This window comes from Macaca fascicularis, chromosome 1, assembly GCF_037993035.2.
Source record: "Macaca fascicularis isolate 582-1 chromosome 1, T2T-MFA8v1.1".
NCBI classification, from domain to species: domain Eukaryota; kingdom Metazoa; phylum Chordata; class Mammalia; order Primates; family Cercopithecidae; genus Macaca; species Macaca fascicularis.
Window position 1 is genome coordinate 223,660,215 of NC_088375.1, and position 15,413 is coordinate 223,675,627.

The 15,413-nt window shown below is 45.7% G+C and overlaps 1 protein-coding gene across 4 annotated transcripts in view; it reads left to right on the top strand.

The window, feature by feature from the left end:
* MTOR (mechanistic target of rapamycin kinase) overlaps positions 1 to 15,413 on the top strand; it is a 150,421-nt gene that overhangs the window by 112,258 nt on the left and 22,750 nt on the right. For all 4 annotated transcript variants that reach the window (XR_012426139.1, XM_045380920.2, XM_015442686.3 and 1 more), the window contains 8 exons: positions 3,687 to 3,812; positions 3,909 to 4,040; positions 8,858 to 8,973; positions 10,403 to 10,520; positions 12,812 to 13,060; positions 13,749 to 13,849; positions 14,633 to 14,729; positions 15,127 to 15,225. Coding sequence is in view for 3 of the 4 variants with exons in the window: in XM_045380920.2 (XP_045236855.2) it covers positions 3,687 to 3,812; positions 3,909 to 4,040; positions 8,858 to 8,973; positions 10,403 to 10,520; positions 12,812 to 13,060; positions 13,749 to 13,849; positions 14,633 to 14,729; positions 15,127 to 15,225 (1,038 nt within the window). In the remaining variant the exon portion in view is untranslated. The remainder of the gene's footprint in view (positions 1 to 3,686; positions 3,813 to 3,908; positions 4,041 to 8,857; positions 8,974 to 10,402; positions 10,521 to 12,811; positions 13,061 to 13,748; positions 13,850 to 14,632; positions 14,730 to 15,126; positions 15,226 to 15,413) is intronic.

A 15,413-nucleotide genomic window follows, 5' to 3' on the forward strand; every position in this document is an offset into this window, starting at 1 on the left:
TTGCTTTTCCTGCCTCCTCCACCAGTGTGTTGCTTGGCTTGCATACAAAGCAGAATACTCAAATGCTCCTCATCTAAGCTTAAGCTGTGAGAGAATGGCCAATTTTCCCGTCTCTTCTTACTCTTTCCTCTAGGAATTAAAAAAAAAGTTTTTTAATAAATGACACCTGTGACCAGTCAGGAATCATAATCTCAAAATCATTGGTTCTCAACTTTAGCGGCACAGTAGAATCACCTGGAAAGCGTTTTAAAGTCCTGATGCCCAGGCTATTCCCCAGGCCAATTAAATTTCTGGGGAGAGACTCAGGATCAGTATCTTTTCAGGTTCCCCCAGATGATTCCACAAGCCAAAGCTAAGAACCACTGTTCTAACTATACTTGCAGGCCACCCGCACTAGCTTTTCAAATGGGGTTGCCTTAGGTTCTCATTGGCCAACTCCTCCTGTTGATAGTTACTTAGGTCAGAGTCATCCTGTCGCCTGCATTGAGACTTTTTTCCACTGCAGTTTCCCCTTGTAGAGAAGCTTTCCCAAGTCCTCCATCAGTATTTTCATTATCACATTCTGATCATTTTAACATGAGGAACTGTCACTCCAGTTCTGGGAGTCAGGAGTCTTAAGTGTTCTGGGAAGGATGGCCAGTTCTCCCATTCCTTGAGTGGGTAGGATAGGAAGTTCATCAGCAAAAGAAAAAAAGAGAGAAAGCCTTTACCACTCCAGAAACCATTTGTCTCCCTGCCTATCATAATCCATCCCCCCAATTATAAGCCATTTCCTCTCAACTAGATCCCCACCTAATTCCAAATTCTCACTTCAGACCAGTTGAAGTTTGTGCTTCAGGCGTCTCAGTAGGCTGTGACAAAACCCTCTCACTCCAAACTGCATTCCTGCCTAGGAAGTTCAGGGCACATTCCCCTGGAAAGGAGAGAGCAATGGGCACGGGAACATCTATGAATATAGTCATTTATGGCTCTGAAATGAGCACATACAGTTCTTTTACATGTTTTATTAGTAATTATGAAATGCCCAGTGAATGTTTTGATGGAAAATTGTCTCCTGGGCACCAGAAAGAATTCCACAAATAAGCATTTCCCACTTAATTTGTACACACCCCAGTTCTTTGAAATGCCTATAATAAAGAGTTTCTACAGCAGAGATCTGATGAACCTTCTGACAGTCTGACAAGTGGGACTTGATCCAAATGTAGACTCGGAGGGGAAGGGATGCATGGAATGAGTCCTGGGAAGAGAGATGCCTGTCTGACTTTACTGGGTCCAGGACACTGTTACCACCTTAAGCCTTCGTGACTTTCCTATCTTGAGGCAGCAAGATGCTTTTTGGCTTACGGGAGGCCAAATTATTTCAGCATCTGGGAGGACCTAACTATTGGTGAGAAGTAACAAAAAACAATCACTCAATGTACTTTTTTCTGTTATTTTAACTTTCTAAATCATTGTTGTCACACTTCATGGGATGGAAAATTGTAGTCCAAGGCCTGAAAATAAAGCATTACATTTATAGTGGAAATTTGGCTCTTGTGGATGGCCTGCTGTCAAATGAACTGCTGGGGCTAGAAAACTGCCATTTTGTGGTGAAATCATTTAAATTAAAATCCCCAACCAGTATTATAGTAGTGGAAAAATACATGTTTGTTACTTTTCTTTGGAGTTGCACAATGCTTTTGGTTCCTAAGACCCTCCCATAGGGCAGTTAGAGAGGTCAGCATTACTGGCACTGGATCTCTTCTTGCCTTGGGTTCTCCAGTCAGGCTCAGACTGCATCTTATCATGGCTAAAAGCCTGAGATCATTGTTGCTAGACTTTTAAGTTTATGTCCGTGGAGTTCAGCTCCGTGGGTTCATGGAATTTACCATGAAACAGTAGATCTCAGGAACTCCCCTTCTGAGTCTGACTTCTTATCAACAAGGGTGAAAAAGGAGTTCACTTGGCTAGGCATGGTGGCTTATGCCTGTAATCCGAGCTCTTTGGGAGGCTGAGGCAGGCGGATCGCTTGAGGTCAGGAGTTCAAGACCAGGCTGGCCAACATGGCAAAACCCTGTATCTACTAAAAATACAAAAATTAGCCAGGCGTGGTGGCATGCACTTGTAGTTCCAGCTACTCAGGAGGCTGAGGCAGGAGAATTGCTTGAACCCGGGAGGCAGAGGTTGCAGTGAGCCGAGATCGCACCACTGCACCCCAGCCTGGGCAACAAGAGCAATCCCACATATAATCCCAGCACATTGGGAGGTTGAGGCGGGCAGATAGCTTAAGCCCAGGAGTTGGAAACCAGCCTTGGCAACATGGCAAAACTCCGTCTCTTCAAAAAATACAAAAATTAGCCAGATGTGGTGTGCGCCCATAGTCCCAGCTACTCAGGAGGTTGAGGCGGGAGGATCGCTTGAACCTGGGAGGTTGAGGCTGCAGTGAGCCGTGATTGCACCAGTGTACTCTAGCCTGAGTGACAGAGTGAGACCCTGTCAAAAAAAAGAAAGAAGAATAATTTCTAAGTGTAACTGAATGAAGCATTTCCTCTTCTGTGTATACTTTTTTATCTCAGACAAGTAGAAATGAAGAAGAAAGAATCTAAGATGCCAACATACAGGGTATCTCAACAGTCTTTTGTTTTTTCAGAAGTCTTAATGGAGGTTGAGGCTTTAATAACTTTAGAAATATAAATGCCACCAACTTAAAAACAATGTCACTTGAAAGTTATTTAAACTTATTTACATTTAATTCATTTTTGAACTTTGGATGATACATTTTAAATTTAATTTCTTTGTCAGTGATAGTCATCTTCAACCAGAAAGACTGAAACAAAATTTTAAAGTTAAAGATGTATTATGTATTATATTCACCATTCACAAAATAAATTGAAATCAATCATTTAATTTATTTAATTCTTGCTGTATCCCTATGAAACTGGTACTGTTTTTATTCCACTCTACAGATCTGTCAGAGGTTAAGTGATTTGCCCAAAGTCACATAGGTAGCAAGTGGCAGAGGCAGGATTCAAGCTCCAAACCCATGCTATACCATCTCTCAAACTGCTGAGAAGTCCCTAAGGGCAGGGGTCCCCATACCCAGGGCCAGGGACCGGTGGGTAGCCTGTTAGGAACCGGGAGGCACAGCAGGAGGTGAGGGATGGGCAAGCTCTACCTCCTGTCAGATCAGCAGCCACATTAGATTCCCATGGGAGCATGAACCCTATTATGAACTGTGCATGCAAGGGATCTAGGTTGCACACTCCTTATGAGAATCTAATGCCTGATGATCTGAGGTAGAATAGTCATCCGAAAACCATTCCCCCGCCCCTGCCCAATATATGGAATAATTGTCTTCCACAAAACTAGTCCCTGGTGCCAAAAAGGTTGGGGACCACTGCCCAAGGGTATTTCACTCACAGTGAAAGCTTAGATTCTATTAGCAAATCTCCTTTGTGTTTCACAGTGGATTTGACTGTGACTTGCAGGGAAGTTAAAATGTATCAGAAGGCCAGGCACGGTGGCTCATGCCTGTAATCCCAGCAACTCGGGAGGCTGAGGCAGGAGAATTGCTTGAACCCGGGAGGCAGAGGTTTCAGTGGGCCAAGATTGTACCACTGCACTCCAGCCTGGGCGACAGAGCAAGACTCTGCCTCAAAAACAATGTATCAGAAGACATATCTGATCTTCACTTTTGAATGTTCTAGGGCTGCCAGCGTATCGTAGAGGACTGGCAGAAAATCCTTATGGTGCGGTCCCTTGTGGTCAGCCCTCATGAAGACATGAGAACCTGGCTCAAGTACGCAAGCCTGTGTGGCAAGAGTGGCAGACTGGTGAGTGACACCCACCCACCCACATGGGCAGGTAGGGCCCCAGGGTGTCCCTGGGCTGTCCAGTTCTGTCTGTAACCCAGTCTCTCTTATTTTAAGGCTCTTGCTCATAAAACCTTAGTGTTGCTCCTGGGAGTTGATCCATCTCGGCAACTTGACCATCCCCTGCCGACAGTTCACCCTCAGGTGACCTATGCCTACATGAAAAACATGTGGAAGAGCGCCCGCAAGGTCTGTATCCCAGTGCATCCAGAACAGACCACCTTCTCCAGAATGCCCGCCTGATCTGCTTCTCTCTGCCCCTTTAAGGCCAGAAAAGAAACAGTGTTTAAACCACCTACTCACAATGTCCAGGAGTTTCTTCCTGTTATGAAGCTATTTGGCCTGATTTCATAAAGTGAATCATAGTTGAGGAGATACATGTATACCATTGATCAAACCAATGAATGTGATCACAGTTATATGTATTTGTATCTAGAAAGTGCTGGGACATAGAAAAGGCACACTTTCTACCCCTAAGAGAAGATGGGCTGTTTGGTACAAAAAAGAGCAGATTTGTGAATACACAGACTAGAACTTTCACAAGACCAATTTGAGTTTTTCAGACTTCTGGTCTCCTCTCCTGTCATCAGTTTGGATTCAAAAGGAATAACATGCAGGGTGTAATGCTGAAACCAGGAGGGAAAGTTATCTTGAAGCCAATGTAGAATTCCTCTGACTTTATTTACAGACAAGCCCTTGGGAAATAGATGTGGCTCCTGGTTTGGGGGTTTTTTTCTTTAAGCAATCTGCCTGGATGATGGTGAGGACTAATAACCAGTAGGCCCTGGAGGCAAAGTCAGCACCTGCTTTGGCTTCCCCTTCCTCCTTCTTACGAAAAGGAAGAGGGAGTACCAAGTAGCCTTCTCTCCCCATTGTGACCCCCACAGTGAGGTACCTGAGATGAGAGAGGAATAAAACCCACTGGGAGCCTCTGCTGTGGGGAGATCTCATAAAATAGAAGTTGTGTTTCTGTGGAAGGCACACTTAGGAGATCTGGGGACTGGGTCTAGAAATTGACTAATTTTATATATGACTGACTCAGGGTGGCTGTGAATGCCACCCAGAGTGGGATCAGCTAGCCTGTACCCAGGCACCTGGTCTTTGGGATTTACTGCAGTACCAATCACCTAAGTTTCCTTCTTCAAATGTGCAGCTTGGATATTTTGTTTGTTTTTGTTGTTTTGTTTTATTTTTCAGTCTCTGTGAGCCTCCCAGGCCAGAGCATTTCTGATTCAAAGCCTGACCTCCTCCAGGCAAATGAGAAAAACAGAAGGTGCTGAATCTGAGTATAGTCTGGTTTCCCTGCTATGTATAGTCTCCAAGTCTTTGACTGTCTTGCCCAAGGCAGGCCGAAGAAGTCTTTTGGGTAATATCTCAAGCAAGGAGTGGCTTCTTTCAACATAAGACCCCAGCCCAACTTCTCCATAGAATAGTCTTTCTTAGTAGCCCAAATTCTGGTGGAATTAAAAATTAGGAAACTATTTAAAGTAAAGTGCTGGGATTTCAAGCCCAGAACTAGAGATGTCATATCTTCATAGTTAAGGAGCTACCCAAAGAAAACTGACTACTTAATAATTGTGCTGCTGATCAAGACACTCACTGAGCCTTACTTTCCTCCACTGTTAACAAGAATCATGCTCTGCCTTGCCTGAGGCAAGGAAAGTATTTATGGGAAAAGCAGACCCTGTTATCCTGGAAGGCATCAGGCTATGGGTATATGTATCATGTTTTCCTAGACGAGACACTTCACAGAGTCCAGAGACAGGCTGGTCTTCTGTAAAATTTCACTGAGCCAAGGCCGTTGTTCTTGCCCACAAACCCACCCATGCAATCTAGAACCAGAATATTGTGCCTAACTAAAATCCTGCGGGCCTATGAGAAGCCCCTTCTTCCAAGTGACAGGTCTTCATTTATAAGAGGGAAAGAATCACTTTTCCCTTTTTTTGTTTCCTGGGGATGGAGAAAACAAATTTTAAATAGAAAATTTCCAATTCCTTGAAAATAAGTTGCCTTGTACTATACAGTAGAAAGATACTGGATTCTCTTATGCTGGATAAATGAAATATTGAGCTTCAAATCCAAACGTAATACCCAGCCTCCCCAGCTTTGGCAGTTTATATTTTGTTCAGCTCCGTATTAAGTCCACCAAAGAGTTTAAACCCAGTGTCTGGATTGTTAATGCAGGTAGCTTATGAGCTCTGAAAAGCACCTAGTGTCAGAGTTCCTGGTTTAGCTCCTACCTGCGTGACGTACGCAATGATCACACTGAGTTATCACCTTTTTAGTGATGGATTTTTTTTACTACTGCCTCCCAATTCTTTTTTTTATATACATATAATCAGATTTAAGCCAGGTGTGGTGGCTCACGCCTATAATCCCAGCACTTTGGGAGGCCGAGCAGGTGAATCACTTGAGGTCAGGAGTTCGAGACCAGCCTGGGCAACATGGTGAAGCACCGTCTCTACTAAAAATGCAAAAATTAGCCGGGTATGGTGGTGCATACCTGTACTCCCAGCTACTTGGGAAGTTGAGGCGGGAGAATCACTTGAACCTGGGAGGCAGATTGCAGTGAGCCAAGATCACGCCACGGCACTCCATCCTAGGTGATAAGAGTGAAACTCTGTCTCAAAAAAACAAAACAAAAAATCAGATTTAAGATGGGTCAATGTAGTTCTAGAAAAAAAAAACTACAGAGTGGTTCATACCTGTAATCCCAGCACTTTGGGAGGCCATGGTGGGAGGATTGCTTGAGCCCAGGAATTCGAGACCAACCTGGGCAACATAGCAAGACCTCATCTCTACTAAAAATTGAAATTAAAATTAACTGGATGTGGTGGTGTGTGCCTGTAGTTTCAGCTACTGGGAGGCTGAGGTAGGAGGATCACTTGAGGAAAAGTGTTCAAGTCTGCAGTGAGCTATCATTGTACCACTGTACTCCAGCCTGGGTAACACAGTGAGAGACCCTGTCTCTAAAGAAATAAACAATTAAATTTAAAAAATTAAAATTAAAGGAAAATTTATCACTTCCCAAGTGTGGGATACTAATGTAGTTTATTTTTCAAAGCTGGTGGTGAGTAATGGATCTCTGTGAAGACAGACGTCTGAGGGAGACAGGTGTTAAGTGTTGGAACATCTGTGTGCCTGCCCTGTCCTCATGCAATGGATTAACTGCTTGATCAATTGTTTGTCATGTCATTCTGGCTCTGGGTTAACCCAATCTCTTCATGCCAATTAATTCCTTATATTGAAAAGCATCTGAGGATCGTCCTGGTCCCCAAGCTAGGGAGTTTCATTTTCTTCAAGACCATCATCACTGACATTTTTTTTGTGGTGTGTGTGTGTTTTGAGACAGAGTTTTGCTCTTGTCACCCAAGCTGGAGTGCAGTGGTGTGATCTCGGCTCACTGTAACCTCTGCCTCCGGGTTCAAGCAATTCTCCTGCCTCAGCCTCCTGAGTAGCTGGGATTACAGGCAGCCACAACCACACCCAGCTAATTTTTGTATTTTTAGTAGAGACGGGGTTTCACCATATTGGCCAGGCTGGTCTCGAACTCCTGACCTCAGGTGATCCACCCACTTTGGCCTCCCAAAGTGCTGAGATAACAGGCGTGAGCCACCACGCCAGCCCTTTTTTTTTTTTTTTTTTTTTTTTTTTTTGAGACAGTCTCACTCTGTTGCCCAGGTTGGAATGCAGTGGCACGATCTTGACTCACTGCAACCTCTGCCTCCCGGGTTCAAGTAGTTCTCCTGCCTCAGCCTCCCAAATAGCTGGGATTACAGGTGTACCCCACCACACCTGGCTAATTTTTGTATTTTTAGTAGAAACAGGTTTTGACATGTTGGCCAGGCTGGTCTGGAACTCCTGACCTCAGGTGATCCGCTGGCCTCAGCCTCCCAAAGTGCTGAGCCACTGCACCTGGCTAACATGTTTTTATTTAAAACAAACAAAAGTACCTCTTATTTGATTTACCATAAGGATAACTATTATTTATCTGAAGTCTTGATTTTTTCTTTCTTCTGCAGCACAGAACACATTGTCTCTTTTTCACATTCTCTCATATAATGTTTCCTTTCCCTGTGTTAACACATTTAGATTTTGCCGTTTTTCCATTTGAGCTTTTGATGTTTGTACATTCTATCTCCATCCTTGAAGCCCTTTATTATTATTTTTGTTTCTATTTGTGGGTTTTTTTCCCCCTCTAGAAAAAACAAAAGATTTGTTTTTCCCTTTAAAAGTGATATGGACCCCACTTATCAAGATGCTGGTTCGACTGGATGTGGCGGGCTTGTACAGTAGTCCCAGATCTGTGATTCTGTCTCTGCTCTTCCTCAGTTCAGCTGTCTGTTCCTGACTCACATGTCCTCTGCTCACGTTGTATACAAGCCCGTAGTGTAAATAGATATATCTGCTTTAGGGTGCTCTGGAGATTTTGCCCCTAAGTCACCCTGTTGAACCAGATGTCTGCTGAGCTGATATCTTCTCCCTGTTCCATGTGAATGCATGAGGGTCTTCACCCCAAATCTGTGTTCTTATTTGGGTGCTATATGATTTTTAAATCTATAGTTTTTGCTCTGCTGGACTGTCCAAGGTACCCTGGTGTTGTAAACAAATACCAAAGTTTTATTAGCTTGAAACAATTCCCAAAAGCCTAATATCCCCCAGGGTAACATATTGATAGTGAAGTAAGCAGTTGTTTCAAATTACTTCATAGGAATTTTTATTTGGGGTAGCCAGGCATGAAACTGCCAAGGCTTATAAAACTGGTAATTATAGTTGGCAGAGGAGAGCCAAGACTTGAGTTGAATAAGTCATGAATATTTTTGAAAAGCCCAGCCTCTCCCAGCATCACGCCCTGGTCCTCTGTCCTATGGGGTCGTCATCCTGTGCTTTAGGGTATTCTCTTTGGAGAGGGGTTGACTCATGTGCCTATCAGATGAACGGTAGCTCCCTTCCTCTGAAGTTGGGCCACATACCAAGTGGCTCTCTGTGCCTTTGTCCTGTTACAGATCGATGCCTTCCAGCACATGCAGCATTTTGTCCAGACCATGCAGCAACAGGCCCAGCATGCCATCGCTACTGAGGACCAGCAGCATAAGCAGGAACTGCACAAGCTCATGGCCCGGTGAGGTCCCTACTGACCTGGGGCAAGTCATATTCCAGCCCTGTCATCCCAGCAGCTTCTGCAGCAAGGAGGAGTTCAAGGCTTCTTGGGTGGCTGATTGCTGACATCTCTTTCCTTTTCCAGTAGGGATCCCAGGCAACCACCAAATCATGCTGCTCCAAAGTCTCTGCCACTTGCTTTCCTAGGTTCAGCAGCCCAAGAACACCCATGTGCTGTTCTCTTGGCATCTGACTTTAGAGTTAGAGTCCTTGTTTTCAAATGTCAGATATGGTGCCTTTCTTTTTTGAGATGGTCTTGCTCTGTCACACAGGCTAGAGTATGGCCTTAAGCAATCCTCCTACATCAATTTCCCAAGTAGCTACAGGCACGTGCCGCCACACTGGCTAGTTTTTTGTAGAAATGAGGTCTCTGCAAACAACAGGCCTGCGTTTCCCCCTACAAGTGTAATGTTGCCCAGGCTGGCCTCAAACTCCTGGACTCCAGCCAGCCTCCCTCCATGGCCTCCCAGAGTGCTGGGATTATAGGTGTGAGCCACTGTGCCACCCTATGCTGCAGATTTGATATTTGACTTCAGAGAAGTGACTTAACCTCTCTGTGCCTCAGTTATCAATATAAAAGGGACAATAACAGTTTCTATTTCCTAGGGTGGTGTAAAGTAGTGTGAGGATTAATGCAAAGAGTACAATGTCAAGCATTTCAAGCAGTACTTGGAATATAGTAGCAGTTAATAAATGTGGGCTAATCTCATTTCAATGAATGGAGGGGAAGGGAAAAGTAAGGGAGAAGCCATATAGCAATAAGAGAAGTAACTCTCAACAACTGTCACCCACAAAAATTGGATTTGGGGTAGATAGGTCCATATAGACCTATCTGTACCAGGTACCTGGTTTATGCTGTCATTGAGAGACAAAGGTCAAGATGGAAAGATGGTATCTTAAAATTGTATTCCAGGCCGGGTTCGGTGGCTCACGCCTGTAATCCCAGCACTTTGGGAGGCCGAGGCGGGCGGATCACGAGGTCAGGAGATCAAGACCATCCTGGCTAACACGGTGAAACGCCATCTCTACTAAAAATACAAAAAATTAAGCCGGTGTGGTGGCGGGCACCTGTAGTCCCAGCTACTCGGGAGGCTGAGGCAGGAGAATGGCGTGAGCCCGGGAGGTGGAGCTTACAGTGAGCCAAGATCGTGCCACTGCACTCCAGCCTGGGCAACAAAGCGAGACTCCGTCTCAAAAAAAAAAAAATGTATTCCAAAAGCCCATCTCCTTTCTTCCATATGGCTGAAAATTTTGCTGGCTCCTTCACATTGCCTCCTGAGAACAAGAGGAAATACTAGAAGGGCTTCAGTGTCCCCCTAACAATTCGTGGCCCTCTTACGAGGGCTGTTTTGAGGAGGGAGCATCATGGGGGCTTGTTTCTCTGCTTCCAGATGCTTCCTGAAACTTGGAGAGTGGCAGCTGAATCTACAGGGCATCAACGAGAGCACAATCCCCAAAGTGCTGCAGTACTACAGCGCTGCCACCGAGCACGACCGCAGCTGGTACAAGGTGATCAGAAGCAGGGCCGCCTGCGAGACCCAGCACCCTGGCTGGCTTGCTCATGTCCTCTTGTGTGCTCGTGGTTACAGCTGAGCTTCTGTGGAGCTAGGCTGATGCTGTTAATTTGCTTCTTGAGTCCCTGGAGTCTGTCAGTCACAGGCCCAGGGAGCCTGCGTTTCCCCCTACAAGTTTAATTAATACAGAAAGATTATTGTGAGAAATACTTGTTACACCATTATTAGGTGTGTGGGGTGCTGGGGATTGCTGCTGTCTTATAGATTCTGAGCTGCTTGTTTTCCTGGGAGCATCTGGACACATGGTTAATCTCTGGAGCGTCATCTTCCCTTGGGTCATCTGTTCCTGCTCAGCATTTTTCTGATTTCCATCCTTGCCTGCTCCTCAGCTAAGAACTTAACTTTCTTTATTTTTATTGGAAAGATCCAAGTAACATCCTGTTATGTTACAGGAAACTTTTGAAAGAGATAAACAGAATTAGAAAATTTTTAAAAGATGTGATTGATGGAGGGGTGATTTTTGCAAGTATATATCTTTAGTGAGAACACACATTCTCATTTCTTTTTGAGAGGCTTCCTGGTAAGTAGGTGTGGCAGATGTCATTGATGTCTTTCCAGTATCTCCTTGGTTTGCCAATACTTTGTGAATTAATCCCTCTGAAATCTAAACTTGCATCTGAGGACTGCAGAAGCACTTATAATACAGATCTTACCTTTGTTTAGACATGCTTCATTCTGGTTTGCATGAATGTCCAAAGCTGTATGTCCAAAGCTGCATGTCCAAAGCTGGAAAATACATCCAGTAAACACTATTAGCTGGACGCTTATTAATCAGAATTGCATTCTAACCAGAGTTACTTTTCTTCATTTAGCTTTTAGGAAGTAAGCAAATCACAAGAAAAAAGCTGGTTTCAGGAACTTTAGTTTTAGTTTTTAAAAGCATTTCCTAATGTGGGTCCCTTTAGTTTTATAATGTCTTCTACCGTCAACGTCATGGCCCTGTGTGCATGCCAGGACTGCTTGTCTGGTTCACCTTGACCCCAGATCATTGCTAGGCACATAGCAGATATACAAGAGATGTTCGGGGAATAAATGAAGGTATGGAAAAACTGAAACCTGGGTCATTGTAGAATTCTTACTCACCAAGTAAAGGTTAATTGTGATCAGTCTATTCTGCTTAGATGAGAAAACGGATACACCTGTGTTCAAGGTTTTTGGCAAGGCATACAAATGAATTTCCTGATTATTCAGAAAGTTCAGCTATTAATGGGTCACGTAGTGTCCTACTGTCACTGCAGAGTTACCGTGCCTGGAAGCAAACTCTGCCTCACACTTGCTAAACCAAGCAGTGTACGCTATAGAGTCATTGCCGCTCAGAACCCCAGAGAGACAGTAGTATTCCTTTATCCGAATAAGCACCAAGGGTTCGTCCATCAAGCATTGAGCTCTGGTTCTCTGTCAGGCCATGGGCTAGGTGTGGAGACCAGGTAGATGGGTGAGATTCTTTCTCCATCATGCTCCTATGCTCTTCATGTCTTCCTTTGTCCACTATCTGGTGACCTGTCAAGACTTTGCTCCCCTGAAATATTGTGATGACTGCTGCTTGCCCCCACTTCTGCTTGCCGCTTCTGCTCTCCCCTAAATGTACACTTTATATCCAATGCAGCTCTGCTTTCTGGGTGAAAGTGCCAGCCCCGTGCCTGCTCCAGGCATGCTTTACTGGCCTCGCTCTCACTCCTCGCCTGCGTGTATCTCCTGCGCAGTCACATCCATGGGCTTATTTCCCGTGAACCAATCTGTGCATCTCTGGCCTTATCTTCCCCCTTGCCAAGTAGTCCCCACCGCTGCTCTCTTGTTTCCCTCCTTGCCCTTCTGCAGCTCTCTTCCAGACCTACCCCAAATCCCTCTTCTTGACAAAGCTTTCCAAATCCCTGTCCTTGCTACTCCCGTTGCGCCTTGCAGAGTACCTAGGTCTTCAGGTTTGTACGTGAGCTCCCCTAGAAGGCCAGGAGATCCCTTGAGGCAAGAGCTGTCTCCTGCTCCTCTTGCTGTGCCCTTCTCGCAGTGCAGTCACAGCAGTACGTTATATGGTTAGTGCTCCACAAAGTCAGTGGATCATGTTGAATTTAGTAAAACAGCCATTTCTGAGTGTCTCCTTGAAGTGTTTGCTTTATGGACACAAAGAAGAGGCAGGAGCAGCTGTTCCTCAGCATTTACCTTGCACTCCTCTGAGCCCTGCTGTTGGTCACAGCTCCGGTGTCTGTCCTTGCCTTTCTCCCCAACCAGGCCTGGCACGCGTGGGCAGTGATGAACTTCGAAGCTGTGCTACACTACAAACATCAGAACCAAGCCCGTGACGAGAAGAAGAAACTGCGTCATGCCAGCGGGGCTAATATCACCAACACCACCACTGCCGCCACCACGGCCGCTACTGCCACCACCACCGCCAGCACCGAGGGCAGCAACAGTGAGAGCGAGGCCGAGAGCACCGAGAACAGCCCCACCCCATCGCCGCTGCAGAAGAAGGTCACTGAGGTACCCTTCCCTTCTTCCTTATTACCAACCAACCAACGTGCCAGGCTCTCTGAGAAATGGAACTGTTGTTAAGCTTAAAAGGAACCTGAGGCTGTATCTGAAGTGCCAGGTGGAGCTGGAAAATACTGCCTGTCTGCCATCCAGCACTGCCTGAGACAGGGCTTTGTGTGGATATTTGTGTTTGGGGAGCTGACGCAGCCTCCACGCTGAAGAACAAGCTCCTTGTCAAGCTTCCCCGTGGATGAGCTCATTCTCTACGTGCTGCACCTGTGTGTGGGTGGCTGTACACAGCTGCAGGTCCACTCTGAGGATGGGGCTTGGGAGATCCATCCTCTGCCTTTTTCTCTCCACTTCCACTTCTTCCCCTTCTCCTTGGACTGTCAGTTCATAATGCACCAGGGCAGCTGGCAGGCCCAGAGATCTGAGTGTTCAGAGCCTTAGCCCCATCTCCTCCCACCATCCCGTTCAGGAAGCCACCGTCAGCCCCAGATAATAACAGTTATGATACAGTTGCCATTTATTGAGTCTTTGCTGTGTGCCAGGTAATGATTAAAGCTTTTTCATGCATTAACCAATTTAATTGTTATAACCACCCTTTGAAGTAGGTACTATTAGTATGCTGTTACGCGCATTTTACAGATGAGAAAGCTGAGGCAAGAGTGTCACTAACACGTGTGTGTTCCAACAGGATCTGTCCAAAACCCTCCTGATGTACACGGTGCCTGCCGTCCAGGGCTTCTTCCGTTCCATCTCGTTGTCACGAGGCAACAACCTCCAGGATACACTCAGGTATCAGAGAAGGGGAGGATGCAACTCTGGTAGGCCATGTTAATGGCAGGACATAGAAGTCACACGTAAAAGTCCTCTTTCCCTTCCTGACCCTGATGAGGACACCCAAGATTGGGTGTATGTGCCTTTTTTCTGCACTGCTGTTTGAAGAGTAACAGCTGACTGGGCCCCATCTGTGTAGGTGAAACCTACAGAGAGTGAGGAGGAGAAGTGGAGTGAGAACTCCCCATGTGTGGTTTATTATGTAGGGACTATTCACCCATTTGTTAATCACAATATTTCTTTTTTTCTGACCACCCGTTGCCTGTTGAAGTCACAGTATTTCTAAAATCCCTCAGCAACTTGGAGAGGTCTAAACAAATGACCCATATCAGTCAGTCCAGAGGGTAAAGGTGACAAGGTCCATGTCCTTCATTGGAGGATCTCCAGCCAGCTAAGAGGCAGGTGTCCCTGTTGCCTCTGCCCTTCAGCGACTCTTATATGTGCAGACTTGTGCTCTCTAAAGGTCATCCTGGCTCGTCTGTTTGATGTCTGTGTACGTGCTGTGGTGACCCCTCAGTGACCTGGGATGAAATGCTCATTTGCTCAGGGTGATTCTTGTGGTGTTCAGTCAAGAGCACTGCCACCCATCACAGACACCTGCTCCCATGGGAGAGCAAACACATTTGAGAGTCACTGGTTGGAGTCCCTGCCAGATCTCTTCTCGGGAGCCTTAAAGATTAAAAACAGACAGGCAAAAACTGGGAAACTAAATTTTCTATGACTTTCTCATTTCTTTTTCAGAGTTCTCACCTTATGGTTTGATTATGGTCACTGGCCAGATGTCAATGAGGCCTTAGTGGAGGGAGTGAAAGCCATCCAGATTGATACCTGGCTACAGGTGAGGACACTTGGGTACAGGTAAGGGTGGCCCCAATTCTCTCTTCTGGAGGGGGTCAGAGCCATTCAGATTGATACCTGGCTACAGGCGAGGACACTCGGTTACAGGTGAAGGTGGCTCCAAGTCTCTCTCCTGTGTGTCTCCTCATACAAGCGTGTTCTGTTCAGCGTTGCAAGGCAGCATGTGTTCATACAGTGCTAAGGAAGTAGGGCTCAGTCCCAGGGTCAAGGGTCCATATTTTCTTTATTTTCTTTTAGAAACTAAAGGGAAGGGAATGAACCATTTCAGAGTGTCAACCAAAACAAGTGACAATAATTGATCTTTGCCTAGAAGAATAACTAGTTGTTTCAAGTCTCATATGCCACATACTGTGTGTGTGTGTCTTTTTGAATACCAGGTTATACCTCAGCTCATTGCAAGAATTGATACTCCCAGACCCTTGGTGGGACGTCTCATTCACCAGCTTCTCACAGACATTGGTCGGTACCACCCCCAGGTACGTGGAGACCCTGAGCAGTTTCTCTTCTAACCACTGGTTTGGTGGTCAGCCTTTCCAAAAGCTGCCCTGGAGACACAAGCGCAGGAACTAGGAGTCATGTGTTCCATCCTGGCCCAGGAGGGTCTGTCCAGCCAGCTGTCCCAGAGGGCCCGGGAGCCTTGCTGAAAAGAAAGCATATTCCCTCC